At 37.3% G+C, this 21,248-nt stretch overlaps 2 protein-coding genes and 1 long non-coding RNA gene across 4 annotated transcripts; 2 read left to right on the top strand and 1 right to left on the bottom strand.

The window, feature by feature from the left end:
• Positions 1–418: 418 nt before the first annotated feature.
• On the bottom strand, positions 419–2,556 carry LOC122088731 (salutaridine reductase-like). Its single transcript, XM_042658055.1, has 5 exons — positions 2,404–2,556; positions 2,083–2,326; positions 1,890–1,964; positions 1,364–1,543; positions 419–934 (listed from the first exon to the last, which is right to left on the bottom strand). The coding sequence occupies exons 1-5, from the start codon at positions 2,418–2,420 to the stop codon at positions 581–583; spliced, it is 870 nt and encodes a 289-aa protein (XP_042513989.1). The 5' UTR covers positions 2,421–2,556; the 3' UTR covers positions 419–580.
• Positions 2,557–5,459: 2,903 nt separating this feature from the next.
• Positions 5,460–8,405, top strand: LOC122088733. The gene is made up of 2 exons (XR_006143127.1): positions 5,460–5,676; positions 5,788–8,405. It is a non-coding gene; the product is annotated as an uncharacterized LOC122088733 (long non-coding RNA).
• A 2,346-nt stretch (positions 8,406–10,751) lies between these two features.
• LOC122088728 (salutaridine reductase-like) lies at positions 10,752–12,713 on the top strand. 2 transcript variants are annotated; one of them, XM_042658051.1, is made up of 5 exons: positions 10,752–10,835; positions 10,926–11,166; positions 11,250–11,324; positions 11,527–11,706; positions 12,159–12,713. In XM_042658051.1, the coding sequence occupies exons 1-5, from the start codon at positions 10,801–10,803 to the stop codon at positions 12,525–12,527; spliced, it is 900 nt and encodes a 299-aa protein (XP_042513985.1). In that variant the 5' UTR covers positions 10,752–10,800; the 3' UTR covers positions 12,528–12,713. The 2 variants fall into 2 exon arrangements, with proteins under 2 accessions (XP_042513985.1, XP_042513986.1); XM_042658052.1 differs by having other exon boundaries at positions 10,753–10,835; positions 12,174–12,713.
• Positions 12,714–21,248: the final 8,535 nt, after the last annotated feature.

Here is a 21,248-nt window from a genome sequence, read left to right as displayed (position 1 = left end):
ATGGGTCGACCCGCGACTTGAAGTATATAATGTACTGTTGTCTTGTTGAGAAAGTCATTGTATTTTAGGGGTTTTTCGAGCTAGGGTTTCAGGGCGAATTTTCTTGCCACTGTTTTGATGTAATCTCTCTTCTGCATAGTGAAACATCTTCTTCTTCGCCCGAGGACATAGCACACCACATTGGTGTGTGAACCTCGTTAAATCTCTATGTGTTGTGCGGATCTAGTTTTATTTATTCTCGTATATCTTGGTGTTTGCTCTAACACATTTGGAATCAAAATTGAATCGATATCTACAAGTACTGCCAAGCAAATGTGTAATCTGTCATAGCCATGAACTGTCTCTGCCATCTGAGTCTGTGGATGGCCCATCTTATTAAGATATAGTGATCTACTTAGTATGATTTTGGAGTGCTACGAACCCATGAAATCAACCCTTTATTTAGTTACATACATTAGAAAGAAAAAGAAAAAGCTTCTGAAAGATGCTCAATACAGAGAAGAAACAAAGAGATATACGAGGATGACAAGATAACTCCAGCTCTTTCCCTCTCAAAAAGATGAACTACGGCCATGCACGATTAAAAGGTTGATACTTCCTTCTGAAAAAAGAAAAAGCCAGAAGGGCCATCATCAAGCAACAAAGCCAACTTCACAGGACCTGCTGCACCTTCTTCAACAGTATACATCCCAGTGTTGTAGTTTATGTCAGTTTTAACATAACCAGGGCAGATACAATTTATGCGAAATTTGGGGAACTTCCTTGCCAGAATCCTTGTGTAGGCATTCATGGCTGCTTTGGACATTGTGTAGGCAGGCCAGCCCTGGGTTTCCTTGAAATCCTTTAGAAACTTGTTCAACACATCGTCCACTCTTTCTTCTGTGAGGCCATCCTCATCACTTAGCACTTCTTTGGCCCATGCGTCGGTGACATTCTGCAACAGAACATTCCTTTAAGATCAATTCAAATATTTTTAGTATCTGATATAGTTATCAGTTTTTCTTTTATAGGGAGAAAGGTTACAAGGAAACAGAGTCATGCATAATGAAACCCAAATAGTTGGGAAAAGGATTTATTGAGTGTGTAGGAGTTCCGGAGGGTTGGTGCATTTTTAACAGGTGAAATGGTCACTAAGGTAAGTTTGAATGGTCTGTGCTAAAACTTAATCCAGATTGGTACACAAAAATCAGACAATCCAGTGTAAGGATCATGCCAAAGTCAAAGGCTCAAGCTCTTCCATGTCCTCTAGGTTATGTTAGTAAAACTCTTATATCTCAATACAAAGTTTATTTGAACTGAATGGATAATATATTAGAGAAATTGAAAATCCATTAATAAACCAAAAGGAATAGCTTCTCTATACCCGTAGCTTCCCTGCACTTGATGAAACATTAACAATTCTTGGCGAATCAGATAGCTGAAGGAGGGGAAGAAGTGCTTCAGTCACTCTTTTGGTACCATAGTAGTTTGTTTGCACACATTCTTCGGCTGTTTCATGGGTCTGTCTTGCTACTTCATTGAATTTGGATATCCGAACTTCATTCTGCATCAGTAAAAACAGTTCAGTATTTTTCATTAATTTTTGGGGAAGTGAAGTTTAGCCCTCTGTTAGCTAAGACACTATCATGATTCATGACACAGATGTCTCTCTCTCTCTCTCTCTAGATCACCATTGAACTCTAAAATGCCAAGATCATTCTGGGAACAATTTATTACAAATCATGAGTTTGGTTTGGAATCTACAATCATCAAGCATATAAGTAGTTGATTAAATTTGATAGAAAACTAAAGAGTATGTTGAAGCATCACACGTGAAATAACTTAAGAAATCTGAAGCCCAGAAGGTCAAGATATAAATGCCAGGTTTTGATTGTAAAGTAGAGACTTACAGGACCATCTACTGCCTGCAGGGCCCTTTGAGCATCATCATCTAATATAAATCCAGTAATTCCTGCATTGTTCACCTGCAATGAAGTTCAACCTACGTCAGTCTAGAGAGTAAATCAATCAAGATGCAGGATTTCTGCAAGTGAGTTCTAGCTAGCTATTGAGCAAATATATTGATTATGTTCCAAATGTTACCAAGATATCAAGCTTTCCAAACTGGGTTTTGATGAAGTCAGCCAGGGAAGCAATACTAGCAGGGTCCATCACATCAAGCTGATGAAAAACCACATGAGAGAGTCCAGACCCTTTGAGCTTCTCCACAGCTTCAACACCCCTCTTCTCATCTCTAGCTGTCAATACCACTGTAATGCCAATAGTGGCTAACTGGCGACATATCTCGAATCCAATCCCCTTATTGGATCCTGTAACAACTGCCAATCTGCAACATAGCAGTAGAATTATGTTAGATCAATTAGTTGAGGCCTTAAATGGATTTCACAAAATAAAAAAAATTACTTCTTTGTTGCAGACATTTTGGATGATGATGATGAAGAATAAGTGATCCGGGGAACTCTATGTATTAAAACATTCACTGATGTACAGCAGGTAAGTAATTCATACTATTTATATTATGAAGGAATGGAAGAGATTTGACTAGAGAAGTGAAGTAGACGCAATGTGTTGGGTGTCCAACATTGCAACCGTCGGTTGGGAGGACCTGGACAAACATTCCAACATGTCTACATGCCGTGCATGACGTGAATGAGATAATGAGAAGTCGAGTTGATTGGGGGCGGCCGTCGGAAATATCTGGATGGAATTTGTGGATTATGAATTTTGAAGTTTGAAAAATCTGTAAAAATTAAATAAGGTCCAGCTCCAGCCACACACATTTTCTTTGGTAGAAAGTAAAGCCAAAAAATTACATTCAGTCACATCTAAGGTGTTAATCTATAGATGGTTTGATTTGGTTTGGTACAATAATTGTTTAGATAAAATCAAAATTGAATCATTTAATAAATAATTTTATATATTAAAATCGAAACTATTTATAAATGGTTTCAGTTTAAACGATTTTTTTTTAATTTTTTATTTTCCAAACAACTTCTTTACCTTTGAAATATTTAGTGAAATGGATGTAAATTATAACATTAAATGGAATCGAATTGTTTATTGTTTTATGTTTTTTTTTTAATTGTTGTTTAATGCAAACTTAAATTTTTGTATTGAAATGTATGTAAACTTAACATTAAATGGCTTAAACTTACTACGTATATGTTGGTCGGCTTAACGGCTTTTAAACAGTTTATTAACGGTTTAAACTTTAAAACCAAAACAGAATCACGGTTACAATTTTAAAATTACTAAATTACTCAGCCAATGTTTATATTTAGGGATGTAAATGGATAGTCAAAATTCAAATTCAAAACCATATTTGTTTAGGGGTATATGTATCTGGTCAAAGGGTATCTGAATTCAAATCCAAATTATTCGGAAAATAATTATCCAATCAAAATTTAAATTCGAAACCATCTCTGCTTAGGGGTATACGTATTCGGTCAAAGTTTAGGGTGTCTGAATTCAAATCCAAATTATTTGGAAAACAATTATCCAATCGGATTAAATGATCAATTAATGATTTTAAGGGTTTTTGAAATTTAGACATGTTCTAGAGAATGAGGAAAAGATCTAAGACAACTTAGAAAGATGGATTAAGAGCAATTTGTATTCAACAAGGGAAGGAAAGTTTGGATTACACAAGTTAGAGACTAAACAAATGGTCGAAAATTCGAATTCGATTTGCATCCGTATCCATTTAGGGGTACCCGTATCCGGTCAGGGAATATCTGGATCCAATCACATCCGATCCAAATTTGATTTGTTTACATCCCTATTTATAGTAAGAGATGTACTCAAATTGAGTTTGATTATTACATAATAATCAAAATAATGTCAAACCCTATGTATGTGATACCTTTCAATATGTGGAAACAGTCAAAATACAATCGTTTGATACTTTCACCCCCAATCACCCCACCTACGTGTTTAGTGGGGCTCCAACGACCAAGTAGAGTGGGTAACTGGAGATAGTGGCTGTGGAACTTGCAGTGTTGGAACCCCTATTATCTTTGCCTAGCCTGTACAACCCTTTTCTTGTGGTTAATGAATTCTCGACGTAGATGACGAGGAACAAAGAGCTCAACCAATAGTCATCTTCAGATATCATTCCCAATTTATTCAACTTGATGGAGAAAAAAAACAGGGGGACAATTTCCTAGCTCTACTAGATTAAAAAAATAATTACAAAACAAGTAGGTTTACAAGAAAATCAGGAGCAAAACAAAGTCAATCATATTTGCATTGTAATTTATTTTTTGGGAAAATAATGCTACTTGGTTGGTGGCTCATGCGACCAGACACAAAGAGGGATGAAAGACTGTTCCGCCCCTTTGAAATAAAAAAATCCATCACCTGTTGATGCCCATGTGCACCCCCCTCATTGGCCCCCCCATTAGTGCTGGGGTCACGTAACCAATTAGCTTTCTTCTTTCCTCTTTCCTATATTTTTTTATCTAGTAAATCTCAGCAATTTTTCCAATTACTTTGAAATTGAAACATTGGGAAGGGGAGAGATGTGCTAAATTTCCATTCGCGAAGGCAATATTTGAGGGCTATGATAGGTTCGGAGGCGTTTAATGTCTAGTTGGTGTGGGCAACAATGTTGGGATTGTAATAAAATTTTACTCTAACATGGAGTTTCTCTTCTTCTGATATTTTGTTGATAAAACATCAGTTTTTGACAAAAAAAAAAAAAAAAAAAAAAAAAAAACTAATGAGTTATCTTTTTTTTTTTATGAAATGTTGGTATCCTAATTGGCTGCAAAATTAGTCCACTAAATAATTTTTAAATCAAAAGGAAAAAAGAACCCCACCTACTTGGAAGGATCTATGCCTAGAGATAGGAGGGTGCGAAAAATTCACATTACCCCCTACCCAGATGCCTCCGCTTAGCCTCCATTGGCAAGCTTCTTTTGCCCAAATCAAAATTAAGGGCAAAATCATGTGGCTTACTCGGCTCAATCCATATTGATATTGGTATCAGTCAAGACTCAAGATCAATACTAATCCCAAAATCATTTTTAAAAATCATACTAGTGACCATAGTTGAAAAATCAAGTTTTTTTACTTGACTCGTTTTTTCAGAAAAAAAAAATGTGGTAAAGCGGCTAAACTTTAGAGAATAGGAAAATATAGAGCTCCCTTGCTTACATGTCGAAGAAAAATCATTCCCAAGATCTCTAGTGGTTAAAAATATCACATTACCCTTCCATGACACAATTAGGTGCACAACCTAAGAATACCCTCTATTTTGTGAAACCTTGAGAAACTTATGTACAATCACCATTGCATCAGGAAGCCACCCCCAAAATACGATGTCAATGTTTAACAAGCCCATATTATTGAGCCCAGATCCAGCCCACAAAGCACATATCCCAAGAATGGTTTTAGCGTCTCATGTAAGATAATCTCATATCGTTAATTCATACAAATTGCTTCGACTTAATATTATAGTAGGCACGGATGCATGTTCTCTCTTAAGAGACATCTGATAAAATTGGAACGATACAGAGAAGTGGTCCAAGTTTATTTATTTATTTTTTTCCCCATTTTTATTTTCTTGATTCATCTTCAATCTACAGCTCTGTTATGTTCCTTCTTTCCTGTACTTCAAACCCATTTCGTTGCTGAGGATTGAACTTGAAACTATTCAATTTCTCTTGTTTTCAGGTATGTTAATATGTTTACAGCTTAGAATCAATTGGATTATGCGGAATAAATTGTAATTTGAGTTCGAATTTTGATTCTATCGTGTTCTGTGTGTACTGTTTCTGTAATCAGATTTCCTTTCAAGCCTCTATTAATTTCCACCCTGTATGGGCACTTGACTGTGAGAGTTGTGCTCTGGTTATTGAGACCCAACTATGGTAGGTAAAACATTTGATGAACCTGTGCATCAACAATACAATTTTTTTCAATCTGTGCATCCAAGGTAGAGCATGTGCTTTCTGGAGTTTTGAGCTTCTGAGTGAAAGGTTTCTTGCTCTACTTTCATGCAGAATACCTTGTAGATTGAATCATAAACATGGGGTATTTGTTTGTATAGAACCAGGTATAAGGGGAAGGAAGAATACAAAGAGGGGAAAAGTTTAGTGCTTGGCAGCATTGATCTATAAGATAAGAGGGTTCTAGAAGATTGAACACAGAGAATCACCTTGGGGAAGGAAGGTCAGAAATGAGTTGTCTAATTTATAGAAATGTATGTTGTAAATATGTCATGGATATATCCTATTTGGAAGAGTAAAAGGGGGATTATATAGATTTAAAATTTGAATCTATGAGACAGTATTATTGTTTGATTTTCTGTTTTCACTGAGAATTATAAGGTAAAACATCTCCTTTTGCCACTTCTATTGAATTAATATAGCAGGGCTTGTGGGATTTATTAACTGAAGAGGTTGGATACTTCTTGGTAATGGTCTACCAGTCTAGAGACTATAGTCTTACTGCTTCTAAACAATTTTCACATTGTTTCTATTGCAGCTGCCTCCATGGGACCTTTCTGTTATTCCTTTATTTATTTATTATTTTTTTCTTTGGTATGGACTATGGAGGAGGTGTGCAAGGCAGGGAAGAAGTTGGATTCTTCTCCTCAATGCTGTTATTTAATAAACCAACAAGATAAAGTGAGGAAATCCTTTTGTAGTTTCGTTCAAGGTACTGTGATTCAGTGTGCTTTAAAATTTTCATGTTAGCTTTGAAATGCTTAACTTTGGAGTTAAAGATGAACTTGGCTGCCAATCTGACTGCAAGTGTGACATGGAAACAAGGAAAATATGGATTAAGTCTGTGCGGTGTTGCCATTCATCTTTTTGACTTGCATTTGTATTTTTTTAGGAGTTTCTCCATGTTTTTATTGCTGTTATTTCTGCTCTGTATTTTTGACAACATGTTCCAGAGACCTGAGGAGGATAACAATAATAATGAATATTTTTATTATTACTCCTACAACTGATTCATACTATCGTTTCTATCAATTCCCCATTTGAAACTGATAATTGTCCTGAGCACCCTGAAATGTCTAGGAAGCAAGTAATGCAGTCATTGCTAAAGGATATTTTCTGTGTGTCCACAATGGACTAGTTTCTGGACTCAGTAGTTAGGACACAACCATGACTGGGGCTGTTAGTAGGCCGATCCATTAATTGTATATTGACTCATCTGCTGGTAATTAACTGCTTGAGGTAGATATTCTGTACTTGTTATTTTAATTCTGGTGCATATCCTTTTGCTGTTAATCCTACTTAATTTCTTTTGTAATTTTTGATGGATGCTTCTTTGATAATCCCACTGTTTTGGGCATATGGGAGTGTGCTTCCTAAGCCTTGCATGTTCATATTGTGTTGGTCTACACTTAATTCAGAAGTTTTACAAATTCAACAATGGTTGAACTAAAATCCTTGTTATACATATTGGATCTTTGCCAGTTCAAGTGAACCATGGTAGCTACATCATCTAGTTAGGAGAACTAGACATGCTTTACATCCTGGAATTTCTCGGTATGGTGGAGTTTTTGTGATCTTACAATTCTTTAGCAAATGAATTACTTTGATGTTAGCTAGAAGGGAGTGTATGTATTTCGGTCGAAATTATTTGCTTTTAATTGATGTGTGCTTCCTTTTTCTTTTTTTTTCTGCTGTGAGAATATGATGTATCTTGAGCTTAATTAATTAATTAATTTATTTACTTGTATACATTAGAAAGAAAAGAGCCTTTGTTTGGTCAAATCAAAGATAAGCCAAATTCATAACTCTAAATCGAGGGAAGATAATCAAAATTAAAGCATATTTGAGAAAATAAAGATGATTTGAATGATGATTATATAGTCTGCATGGAGATTCTCTACTTCTGAAACTAATCTGGCTAAGCAACCTAATCTTATTTCTTTTTCTTTTATACTCAAACTAATCTAATTTCAGTAACAAATGAAATTCAAAATTATATTGTTCTATTACCAATTGCAGCTTACTTTATTTCCTTATTAAAAGAAAGATGTTCAATACATAGAAGGAACAAAGAGATGTACGGCGACAAGAAGGTAACTCCATCTCTTTTCTCTCTCAGGAAGATGAACTATGGCCATCTGTAATTAAAAGGTCGATACTTCCTTCTGAAAAAAGAAAAGGCCAGAAGGGCCATCATCTGGCAACAAAGCCAACTTCACAGGACCAGCTGCACCTTCTTCAACAGTAATGATCCCAGAGTGATAGTTGATGTCAGTTTTGACATAACCAGGGCAGACACAATTTATACGAAATTTGGGGAACTTCCTTGCCAAAATCCTTGTGTAGGCATTCATAGCTGTTTTGGACATTGAGTAAGCAGGCCAGCCTTGGCTTTCCTTGAAATCGTTTAGAAACTTGTTCAACACATTGTCCACTCTTTCTTCTGTGAGACCATCCTCATTGCTTAGCACCTCTTTGGCCCATGTGTCGGTGACATTCTGAAATAGAGCATTCATTTAAGGTCAATTAAAATAGTTTTAGCATCCATATTAGATTTAATAATGATCAATTTTTCTTTTATAGGGGGGAAGGTTATAGGGAAACAGAATCATATGTGGCTAACCCACATAGTTGGGAAAAGAATTTATTATGCAGGACTCCGGATGGTTAGTGCATTTTTAACAAGCAAAAATGACTATGGTCTCAAGGACTAGGGTAACTTTGATTAGTCTGTGTGAACACTTAATCGCGATTGGCATGTGTAAAAGCTATCCATTGACAGGATCAGACAATCCGTTGTAAGGATCATGCCAAAGTCAAGGCTCAAGCTCTCTGTTTGAACCCAGGAAGATCCAGTTTGGGATCTTGAAACCATGAAAATGGATAAAAACCCAGCTCTTAGCATTGACACCAGCTTATATGACAACCGTAAAATGAGGACAAGTGAGACTGAGAAACTGGTGTATTCCTCTTTGACCATTGTGCTCAAAAGGTATGTACCCAATAGTTTTTTTTAAACCCTGCTGGCTCCCNGAGAGAGAGAGACGCAAACCAGCGGCACAGCGCCACCGTCGGCGGCGTTCTTCATCACTGCTCATAAGCATAACAGTTATCCTCTTTGGTATGATGGTTAATTTACCTCATTCACACCGCGGCTATCCCTAACTTATCCCACTCTGTCCGTCGCCTCCTTCGTCACCACCCACGGTCTTGCCATCAGAGTCATCATCGTTGAGGTCAAAGACACCATTGTTGCCTTCAATGTCGATGTCGCTGTAAATTTCCCATTCTATATAAACTATAAGCTCAGGAGTCCGGACAGGATACCAGGGAAGGGATACATTGATTTTGTTTCTGTCAATTAGTTGGGACACACTTTCCTCTCTCTGTCTCTCATTTCTTTAGGGGGTGTTTGGTTTGGTAAATCAAATGGTGTATGTATCGGATATGAATTTTAATCTTTTGATAGATATTCTTCTGAATTATGTTTCTTTCTGAAAGTCGTTTGGTTGCCTTAAGGCTAGTACATGTTTCTCACGGGTTGAGATATTAGCTTCCGTAGAGAACGTCTTTCTGCTTTCTCTTTTTATACTAGATGATAAAAATGTTGCTCAAATTGAGTTTAAGTATTGAGGTAAACTCAGATTTGGAATACATCATTTGTAATATAATTATTCATGAAAAATATGATACTCACTTATGAAGATCATCCTAGTGAAACCAACAACTTCAAAAATTAAGAATTATCATTCTGAAGAATGTCATCCCAAAGATTTTCTGTACAAAATAACTTTCTTCCCCCGCTTCTCTCATGTCTCTCTCTTCTAACTTCTTCCCCGATTGTTCTCTTTTCCTCCTTTGAATATTTCTTCTCCTTCTCTCTCTCAAGACTCAGTCGTGTTGTTGAAGCTCTCATCGAAAGCATCCACCCATTCGATCTGAGAATGTTTGCGCATCAAATTTTCATCTCAACTGAACTTCCACGAGATCTCACTTCTTGCACAAATACTAGGCTTTTTCTGGGGATTTGCTAGGGTGTCATAATCTGATTCACCCTGATTTTGCTACAATTCGCTGATTCGGAGAGATTTTTTTTGTCGAGAGTAGCGTTAATTGGAACTTGTAAGAGTTTTCGGTGGTCGGATGAGATTGGTTGAGTTCGGTGTCTAAGTATTGTTGTGCATTCAGGTTTTATTCGTTCTTTTGTATGTGATGCAATAGGCTAGCTTCTCGGTGCTGCCCATGGTGTTGAAATCTGCCGCCACCTCGACCTTCTGGAGATCATCGCTGAGGCCGGTGCTAGGGCACAGGTCTCTCCTTCGGAGATCTCCCTTCATTTGCCCACCCAAAACCCAAATGCTCCAGTGATGTTGGACTGAATCCTAAGCTTCTTGGCCGGCTACTTCATCGTTACCTGCTCCCAGACCACCCTCGACGATGGCACCTCCAGACCACCCTCACGATTCAAGCACAAAGGGGTTTCTCCTAGTTGCCGTCTGTCGCTGCTGCTCTGAATGATCGCCAGTGGAATGTGGTCATGGAATGGGACCAAACCTATATCTATGGATTTGGGTGAAAGTAATAGGAACTATTATAAGGGTATTTTAGGTATTTTATATTTAATGAGAGTATTTTGGTATTTAAAATAAAATATTAATGCTGACATCAGCATATAGGGTATATTTTTTAATCATGACTTACGGTAGGAGTCTGAGTCTAATTTAGTGAAACAGAAGGGATGTTCGTATAGTAATGACATTCTTCAGGGGTGGTGTCGTAAATTAATTTATAAAATATGAAAGGATAATACTCGACTTCATCCGGATAGAGCACTCACTCATCATCCAAAATGCCAGACACCAACATAGATTCTGCAGCAAAGAAGTAATTTTAGCTCTTCTTTCTTAAATCTTGTGTAACCCATTAGGGTTTCAACCAAATGATCTAAAATAATTCTACTGCTCTGTTTTGCAGATTGGTAGTCGTTACAGGAGCCAATAAAGGGATTGGATTGGAGATATGTCACCAGTTAGCCACAATTGGCTTTATAGTGGTGTTGACAGCTAGAGATGAGAAGAGGGGTGTTGAAGCTGTGGAGAAGCTCAAAGGGTCTGGACTCTCTAATGTGGTTTTTCATCAACTTGATGTGATGGACCCTGCTAGTGTTGCTTCCCTGGCTGATTTCATCAAACAGTTTGGAAAGCTTGATATCTTGGTAACATTTGGAACTCAGTCGCAGAAATCCTGTAGCTTGATTAAATTTCTCGACTGATGTAGGTTGAAACTCATTAATTGCAGGTGAACAACGCAGGAATTAATGGAATTAAATTAGATGATGATGCTTACAGAGTCTTGATGGCAGTAGATGATCCTGTTAAGTCTCTGCTTTACCATAAGAACTTGGCTTTTATATATTACCTTCTGCACTTCAGATGTTTGAAGTTATTTCACAAAGTTTGATGCTAAGACATACTTCTAGTTTTCTATTAAATTAAATCGACTATTTATATGAGACTTCAATGGTGATCTTAGATGAAATAAAATGAAAAAGTCTGAACCGTTTTTATTGATGCAGCCCGAAGTTAGGTTTATCAAATACAGGGAACTAGCAAGAGAGACCCCTGAAATGGCTGAAGAATGTGTGCAAGCAAACTACTATGGTGCCAAAAGAGTGACTGAAGCACTTCTTCCCCTCCTTCAGCTATCTGATTCACCAAGAATTGTTAATGTTTCATCATCTGGAGGGAAGCTACAGGTATAGAGAAGCTATCCCTTTTGGTTTAGTAATGGAATTTCAATTTCTCTAATATGTTTTCGATTCAGTTCAAATAAACTTTGTATTGAGATATAAGAGTATTACTAGCATAACCTTTCCTAGAGGATATGGAATTTTCATTCTTTCTAAATGTTAGTATCTGGGTTTGCAATATTTTCATGGTTCCAAGATCCACAAGGGAATCTTCCTGGGCTCAAAGAGAGAGCTTGACCCTTTGACTTTGGCATGATCCTTACAGTGGATTGTCTGATTTTCATGTACCAATCTGGATTAAGTTTTAGCACAGATCAATCAAACTTACACTAGTAAGTAGTAACCACTTCACCTGTTAAAAATGCACCAACCCTCTGGAATTTCTACACACTCAATAAATCCTTTCCCTAACTATTTGGGTTTCACTATTTATGATCTATTTTAATTGGTCTTAAAAGAATGCTCTGTTGCAGTATGTCACCGACACATGGGCCAAAGAAGTGCTAAGCGATGAGGATGGCCTCACAGAAGAAAGAGTGGACGATGTGTTGAACAAGTTTCTAAAGGATTTCAAGGAAACCCATGGCTGGCCTGCATATACAATGTCCAAAGCAGCTATGAATGCCTACACAAGAATTCTGGCTAGGATGTTACCCAAATTTCGCATAAATTGTGTCTGCCCTGGTTATGTCAAAACTGACATTAACTACAACACTGGGGTCTGTACTGTTGAAGAAGGTGCAGCAGGTCCTGTGAAGTTGGCTTTGTTGCCTGATGATGGCCCTTCTGGCCTTTTCTTTTTTCAGAAGGAAGTATCGAACTTTTAATCATGCATGGCCATGGTTCATCTTCAAGAGAGAAAGAGTTGGAGTTTACCCTTTTTTTTTTTTCCCCCTGATGTGAGAGTACTTCTTGTTTCTGTACACCTCTTTGTTCCTTCTGACCATCTTACTTCTAATAAGTAAATAAACTAAGTTACAATTGTTAATAGAACAATATAATTTTGAGTTTCATTTGTTATTGAAATTACATTAGGTTTCTTAGCTAGATTAGTTTCAAAATTTGTGAATATCCATGTAGATTATATATCATTCAATCATCTTTATTTTCTAGAATATACTATAATTTCAATTATCTCCCCTTGATTTAGAAACTCAAGAATGCAACTTCGTTCCTTTAATGGCTGTCAAGAATTCTTTTTCTCATTCCTCATTTCATATAAGTATGTTGGGTGGTGGATTGTTTTGATGGTGGATGTAATTTGGCTCGGCCAATCTATATTGGTACATCAAATAGACGGTACCTTATTATAGTTTGTCGTAATGAGCCTATGACTGATCTATAGTGGTGCTTGAAGTAGACAATCGACACTTTATTATAATCAGCCATAACTAGTCAATCTTTTTGCTTGGTTCCTTGCATTCGTTCTTGTTTGGAACCTTTGTGCAGCCAACCCCATTAAGTTGGGATAATGCTTTGATTGTTGTTATTGTTGATTTGGAAATTCATAAAATGTAATTTGCCTTGACTTCAATTTGACTAAACAAAGGCTTTTTTTTTCTTTAAAGAAAAGGCAAGAGATCTTTGTCCGTCGTATGGCTCCTGCATTAGTACCATCAATGAGAATTCACACGGGATCATCAACATGAATATGATTTTTAATTTCTCATCAAGGGGTGGGGTGGTAATTTTTCATGTCCTTGTGCATGTTTGGACACAAGAGCCATGAAACCAGACAACTTCCCTTTTTCCTTAAAAATTAAGCTAAAGACGTATCACATTATTATCCCAGAAAAAAAAAAAAAATCACATATGATGACAAGCTATGTGCAATATTTAGGTAACCTTTTTCCCTTTTTTTTTTTTTTTCTTACTCTTTTCTTTTCGTTTATGAATACCAACACATTATTTATGAGTGCAATATAACAATATTAAACACTCCACAATAAATAGTCTCCCTTCTAGAATGGACCTTTCATGGTTTATTCATGAAGTAAAATGGGTAACAGCTCCTAATTTTGTCACATGGAAGAATTTGGCATTAAAATTTGGAAAAGTAGTGGCTTGAGGTCATATTTTTTTTGCTACCTACAAATGGATTAGTGTTTATTTTTTATTTTTTATAAGAAGAAAATAGATTTAAGTGGGATAATCATCAGACTTGGATTGGTCATCAACCCATTTTGGTGTCTAGTTCCTATGACCAAGGTGATCAATGTGTAGCAAATTGGAAGTTATACTTACTAGGTAAGGTAGTTTAATGCACTAATGCCACTGCACGTGTTCTCATTGGCTCCCATGTTGGTGTATGGTCAACTAGGCATCCATCGATCTCTTGCCCAAAAAATTTCAAACCAATTTAATTTTTCTATATTTTTAATAATTCTTTGAAAATTGTTCAGACCATTGAAAAGACAATTTAAAAAGCTCTCTACATGACTTTCACAGGCAGTATGTAGCTAGACACCTTTAGTTAGTTATAAAGATCAAGTTTCACTAAGGCTACGGTGAACGAGAATGTGATCCATTTTAGGCCATTCAATTAGGGGGAGGGGGAGGTCTCTGGAGCCTTAGGTCGTGTGGTGAAGAAAAACGTTTCCCTAACTATGATGATAATTATGGAGACATTCAACATAAAAACCCAAGCTTGCCAACTTTAAGGAGGAGAACTTTAGCGGAATTGGAGATCCTCTATTAAGACTCCCTTTACTAAGCCCAGCACCAGAGTCCAGCCCACATAGGACAGATCCCAATAGTTGATTTGGCATGTGAGACAAGGGACTACCAAACAGAAAGACAGTCTCACACCACAATATAAATTTGATCGTACAGAGAGACTGCTGGCCCTGGCGTAAACAGTACAAGTTGAAAAATGTTTTTCTTTTCTTTTCTTTTCTCTTTTTTTTTTTTTTTTTTTTTTTTTTATCCTTTTTCAATTTCTTCACCTTCAATTTTCCCAATTCCCTGCGAACTTTAGGGTTGGGAAATTGGGATCGATTATTTGCTTCAGTTTTTTCATTCAACACAGCAACAATTCCTTTTTCCTCTGTTCATGTTTTAAAAACTCTCTATTTCTATCTTTTCTAATCAAATCAATTGGGCTAGAAAATTAATTATATTAAGAAGAATATGGACTAAAGAAAGCAAAACTTGTCCAAGGAAAGAATGGAACAGCTTTCTGTACCTAAATGCAGTTTACCAATACCATCCAAATTAAATGAGCTCTTAGGAATGCATAGAAACTTCTTGGAAATGTGGGGTTTGTACTCTACCTGCAGTTGCCCAGCAGATAATGAAACATCAACAATTCTTGCTAAATCAAATATCTGAAGTAGGGCGGTTCTTGACTCACTCCTTTGGCACCATAGTAGTTTTCTTGCATACTACTCTGCCCAATGGTCTGCTGTGTTACTTCATTATATTTGGTTGGTGCAGGTGCAGTAGCCTGTCTGGATAAATAGTAGCCAGTTTGGAAGCCTAGGCTGAAGAAATCCATGCCTAAATCAGATCATTGAGTTCAGAAAGGGTAGAAGGGTCATTAGGTTGTAATTTTTGGGTTAATATTGTATATCTTTCTTAATTTAAATTGGTATTTAGTGGCTGTTGATCAAGTTCTTATCAGGAGTTTAGTTTCAGTAACTAAATATTTGAGTTCGATTAGGAGTTCTTCTGAGTTTGATTATTTTATTCAGTTTCAGATTCTGATTGAGAGTCTATGAGTCAATTTATAAATTTTTAGAAGCTGCATAGGTAATCAGGTTTTAGAAGCTGCATAGGCAATCAGGTCCCCCCCCCCCCCTTTAGTTCTGTTACAGTCTGTTATCATCTGCTACCAGTCCTCATCCTTTCTTATTCTATCTACTGTTTTCTTCTTAATCTCTCTTTCAGAGCATATTGATCTGGCAAACTTAACAGTGATTGCTGATTTTAATCTTAGAATCTGATGATCTTTATTTCATTGACATAATAATAACTCAGTTTGTCAGTGTTGATGATCAGTTTCTGCCTGCATTTTCTTAGTAGTTGCTTGGATCTGGAAAATTAAGCAAGTAGGTTTCATCTATTATCAAATTTATACATCAATTGATAGATCTGTCAACCCTCTATAGTTGGACCAAAATTTCAGCTTTATCTGACCACTATTCCAAGAGCTATTTGATTTCTTGTATTTTCTGTCAATTCTTTCCACATTGATCCTATATATTTTAATGCAACCCAATGAAACATTTTCTATTATATCACCCCCTCTTTTCATGATTTCCCTATTTTGATTTGTACAACTGTTTCTAATAGATCTCAAAATTACTCTAGATGGGCTCGTGGAGTAATATTTAAAGGAAAATTTATCTCAGTTTGTGCAGATTATCTGATGATTAGAGACAACATTGATGTAGTGTCCAGAAGCATTCTTTACAGTCTGAAGAAATCCAATGATGAAGGGTTCGAATGTGACACAAGTTTAGAGTGATGCGGAGGAATTGAACAACTTGATTCAAGATAATAACATTTGTTCGTGGTCTTAGAGCGCAATTAATCCCCCTTTTTTGGATGTTTATAAATCACTCTCTCAAATCAATATTTTTATCAAGCTATCAAACGAATGTGTACTATTACTTAAGCACATTGCTGCATAGGAAAGTTAGAATTCTAGATACATGATCAATGATTAATGTTCTCAACTACATCAATTAATGAAATTTAGAATTCTAGATACATGCCCAATGATTAATGTTCTCAACTACATCAATTAATGAAATTTCCTTTTCTCAATTAAAAAAAAAATAATAATAATAATTTGCTTCTAGATGCAACTAAGGAATCCTGAGCCACATATCATTGGTTGCTCTCTCTGCATCAGTAATAGGAAAGGTTTTTAACATAACTTCTAAGTATGAAACATTGCAATATAGGGTCGGTGCTCATACTTTTAGCTGGTGAATACTATTACTATCATGGTTTCAAGGACTACGATTGGGTTAGTCAATCAATGCCGGCCGTAACCCATAGCAGGATGAAATCAAATTCCTCCTTGATCCTCCCTTCTGATGGGATGATAAGGTCTTTTTATTTTGTGTGGTTGGTAAGAAAGGTTCTTGAGACTTAAAGATCTAAAAATAAACTTTGTAAGATAATACATATCATCCTGATGTTGCCTCAATGTTGAAGCAGCATATTTGTGAACCAAGCGGCCATCAACCATACCAGAAAGAAATGGCATCTGCAGAGTTAGTACATAAAATGTTCACACAAGTAATGTTGCAGTGAGCATCCAGCTGCTGGGAACATCCGAACATATACCCCAAGGGATTCCCAACTGCTGGATGCTCGCTGCAACTTTGCAGCGGCTTCAGAAGATGTGGAGGCTTCACACTAAGCACAAAAAATTTCAGAAAGCATTTTTTGAACTTTCTCCATATCAACACAAAGATGCAGAGAAAGTATAATATCTAAGCAACCTGAAGCCCCATCATGCTAGCAGCTGCTACAGGATTGTCCAAATTATGGTGGGCCTCAAACAGCTCTAAAACCAAAGAGTTTCAATATGATAGGAACCACTCACCTAGCATGCCTTGCTTACTCATTAATTTCAAGCAACATCTTGCCTGTCTATTCATTTAAAGATGATTCCCTGATACCATAAAGAGAAAAAATTGAATCCCCTAAGATTAACCACCATAAGAAAAATATCAGACAAGATTTTAGTAGGCCCAAAAATTAATGAGTGATTTCAATCAAAAAATCTCAGTTCTACTAATGACTCTAAATTAAGTCATGTCGACAATCAACTTGTTTAAGGGTAATTTACAGTGCCACCCCTTAGAGAATGTCACTATTAGAGAGACACCTCCTATATAATACCAAATTATACTTAGACCCCTTGCCGTCAGTCACTGTTAAGTGAAGAGTTAAAATGACAGTTATACCCTATTGATTAAAACACATATTTTTACCCAAATCCCTCATCATCTCTACCTCCAAAACAACCGCGTTTGATCTCTTTTGATCTTCGCTGGTAAACAGCTCGAGGATGGCCGTACCCTCGCCGACTACAACATCTAAAAGGAGTCCACTCTCCCCTTGGTGCTTCGGTTGAGAGGTGGCATGCAAATCTTCGTGAAGACCCTTACCAGCAAGACCATAACCATGGCGGTTGAGAGCTCGGACACCATTGATAATGTGAAAGCCAAGATCCAGGACGCGTGTGTGTGCTGCCACTATTTTGCCCTAAACTAGTAATATTTTGATTGTGACATAATCCCTGATTCAGAAGTTCAATTTGGATCATGAGAATCCAGACAACTAAAAGTTTTGTTGATTTGTTTCAATTCTCAGGTCTGGTGAGAATGAGATTTCCACTTGGGAAGTCTAGAGTTTGATTTCTGAATAGAAATTGTATAACACGTCTCTGTCTAAACTAGGGCAGGATCACTTGAAATGAGCCAAGTAAGCTTTACCCTTCACTAGAAGGATTAATGGGCTCTATTGTATACTCTGAAATTGAAGCTGATACGCTTAGTTACGGTTACAACAGGGCAGTACTTCCCCACTTCTGCAATTATTGGGGAGGCTACTGACATTGAGGTTGGCTCTTCAGATTGCCTGCAGCTATGGTGCACGGCCACTGGTTTTTTTTTCCCTCTCTTTTGACATCGCCGGATATCGGCAAACATTCAGGTTGTGGCGCATTTTCCCCCCTGCGAATAGTAACAGATATTTCTCTTCTTTAGCGAAAAAAAGGAGAACAGGGTTTAAGGTTGAGAGGAGGAGAAGAAGGACTTGTGGAAGAAGGGTTAGATGGGTATATTAGGTACTTCACCTATTGCAAAGGGCATTTTGGTATTTAAAGATATGTACAGTAGCTGACATCTGCTTATAAGGTATATTTCATAATAGCAACTAACGACAAGGTGTTTGAGTATAATTTGGTATTATACATGGGGTGTCTCTCTAATAATGGTGCTATAAATTACCCCCATTGTTTAAAAGACTGTAGTTTACAGTAATAATTATATTCAGTCCCATTAGTGCTCATGTTGAGCGGCAAAATCATGAAGTAGACAAAATAGAGTCTATCTACCTGATCAACATCAAATTTTAAAGTAGATTATCAGAAAATGAGCATAACCCTTCTCTCACCTTCCCAGCTTCCCTTCATAGCCCATTCTCTCTCTAGTAAAATCATATCCTATAAATGCCTCTAATGTTTCCTTTTCTTGTAAGCTATGTTTGGATGTCAAGAAAAAAATAATTCAAAATTTTTTGAATTTGAAAAGAAAGACAGACACATTACAAAAAGATAAATCATTATGTAATCATAATTTGTATATTATTATGCCACGATATTAACTTCTCACTAAACATAGAGATTCTGAAATGGATTTGAACTTATTGACCATTAAGATAACTTTAGATAAATCAAAGAGCCTTAAACCCATTGACAAACACTGAAGCAAAGGCATCCATTTGCTTCATATTGAGAGCCAAATCAATCTCAACTCCACCATCTAAATTACAGCTCTCTTTCAAAAATATTGCTCCTGTTCTATCCTTTGATACAAATTCCACCTTCTTGGGCCTCCCCCATCCAAAATCCAACTCATAAAATCAGAACCGAGGTGATCCAGCTGCTGAAAATCCCTTCTGATCAGAATCCATCTCTAACAAACCTGAAACCCCATTTTCTAAACCTTTCAAAAGTCCTTTAATTTGTCCAGTGTGATGAATTGCCTCTCCTATCAACTGTGATGCCACCACAACTCCATCTTCTTTAAGCAAATTGCTTGTTTCTGTAGTCACCACAACAGGTCTAACACAATTCGCATAGTACGTTCCCGGGATAGGAGGATCCATCTCCATCCGATCCCTGCAATCAACACTAAACCCAAAGCTAGTTCGAGTGCGAATCATATTATTATTCTTAGGATTAAGCTCAGCTCCTGCTGCTGCTTCTTCTGCTTTAAGCAAGCAAACCCAGGAGAAAGCACAAGTCACCACATATGTTGATAGGTGGGTTGGTTCTGGTCTTCCATCTATGTTGCATCGATCCAAGACCCAATCCTTGAGTCTCCTAAGGTCAGTTGGATTCAGCACAATGTAGCTCGAAGCATGTCTGCTTGAAGTTCGATGTCCTTCACTCTTAAGCTTCTATCTGTGTCCATGAATCTCTCTAACTCGTTCAAGTATATCTTTTTCGAGGCCATTGGGGTCCTTGATCACAGTCCTGTCCATGAATGGGGTTGACAGAGTTGATACAGATTCAGTTGCATCTCCTAACTTGGAAGTCAGCCCATGTCTTCATGAAGTGGCTAATAGCTCTGCCGTCGATGACTGAATGGTTTTTTGTAATTCCAATAGAGATACCGAAATTTGGGAAAACAGTGATTTGTATTGCCACCACAGGAACAACTGGTCCAGAAGCTTGCAAGTATGGAACAAGTGGGTGTGATTCATTTACATCTCTTGCATGGTCGCCGGAGAGAGAGCTGAAGTCGGCGTCGGACTCAGCTATGGTTAATGATACTGAGTCACCATCGAGGTAACGGATTATGGGCTTATAGGAATCCTGAGGCCATGAAAATTTTCCAGCTAGGGGGTAGAAATGGACAAGAGTGCAAGAGAGTGAGAGTTTGATTTGTGGAATGAGAGTGAGTGATTAGGGTTAGTGTGTAAGGGTAGTCATAGAAGTAGAGGCATTGTGGGGGTGGCAGTGGTAACCAGACTTGATCAAAGAAGGTAAGAGGGATATCAGCCAACGCGGCAGCAACAGAACCTGGCGGTGGAGCAACTTTGCACTGGTGAAGCACCTTCACTGATTTGCAATTCGCCATGAAAGTGTGAAGAAGTAGAACGTAGTAGTAGTATATCAAATTTTGCTTAAGAAGATCGAGATTGAAATGTGTGCTAGATATATAAATAGATCACACAAGCATTGGAAGCGTTTCTAGTGATCACACACGCACGTATCATTATCAAACTAACTTTCAAAGTTCGAACGTTGAATGGGAAACATAATTCTAGCAACCTTATTATGGTGGGTATAGTCTGGATTCTCTACCCATGTGGGGTGCCACCTTACATGATGTGAGGGCTAATCAAGTGGAATCTCCACAGCCATCTGACACAGAATCAGATGGGTCTCACACCCATGGAGGGAGGGTGTGAGATCTTGAGAGCAGATCAGGTTTACGTACGAGAATGTTTTCGTATGCTCTTGGTCTGTGGATTTAAAATCCACCTTCTTTCTTTTCATTTAATAGATTTTAAATTCACGGACCAGGAGTATACAAGAACATTCTCATACGTGAACCTGATTCGTTCTCTTTCCCACCCATCATCATGTGGATAGTGGATCCAAACTCGGATATGGTCCAGATTCTGTTCTACCCATGTGGTGTGCCACCCTACATAATGAAGGCCAATCAAGTGGAATCTACACCCCATTTAACATAGGAGTTAGAGAGGGTCTGGTGGGTCTATCCCCCACCCGTCCTCACATGGGAACCGATTAATTTATTGATCCGGGCTAGTTCTGGTCTGCTTCTCCCAAA

This window comes from Macadamia integrifolia, chromosome 9 (assembly GCF_013358625.1).
Source record: "Macadamia integrifolia cultivar HAES 741 chromosome 9, SCU_Mint_v3, whole genome shotgun sequence".
Classification (NCBI taxonomy): Eukaryota; Viridiplantae; Streptophyta; class Magnoliopsida; order Proteales; family Proteaceae; genus Macadamia; species Macadamia integrifolia.
This window is presented reverse-complemented; position numbering and strand designations above follow the sequence as displayed.

Coding starts and splice junctions, on each gene's coding strand:
- LOC122088731 (XM_042658055.1), bottom strand. Junction 1,544..1,889: donor TGCAGGCAGTAGATGGTCCT/GTAAGTCTCTAC, acceptor TTACTGATGCAG/AATGAAGTTCGGATATCCAA. Junction 935..1,363: donor CAAGTGCAGGGAAGCTACGG/GTATAGAGAAGC, acceptor GTTCTGTTGCAG/AATGTCACCGACGCATGGGC.
- LOC122088728 (XM_042658051.1), top strand. CDS start 10,801: ATGCCAGACACCAACATAGATTCTGCAGCAAAGAA. Junction 10,836..10,925: donor ATAGATTCTGCAGCAAAGAA/GTAATTTTAGCT, acceptor TCTGTTTTGCAG/ATTGGTAGTCGTTACAGGAG. Junction 11,167..11,249: donor TTGGAAAGCTTGATATCTTG/GTAACATTTGGA, acceptor CATTAATTGCAG/GTGAACAACGCAGGAATTAA.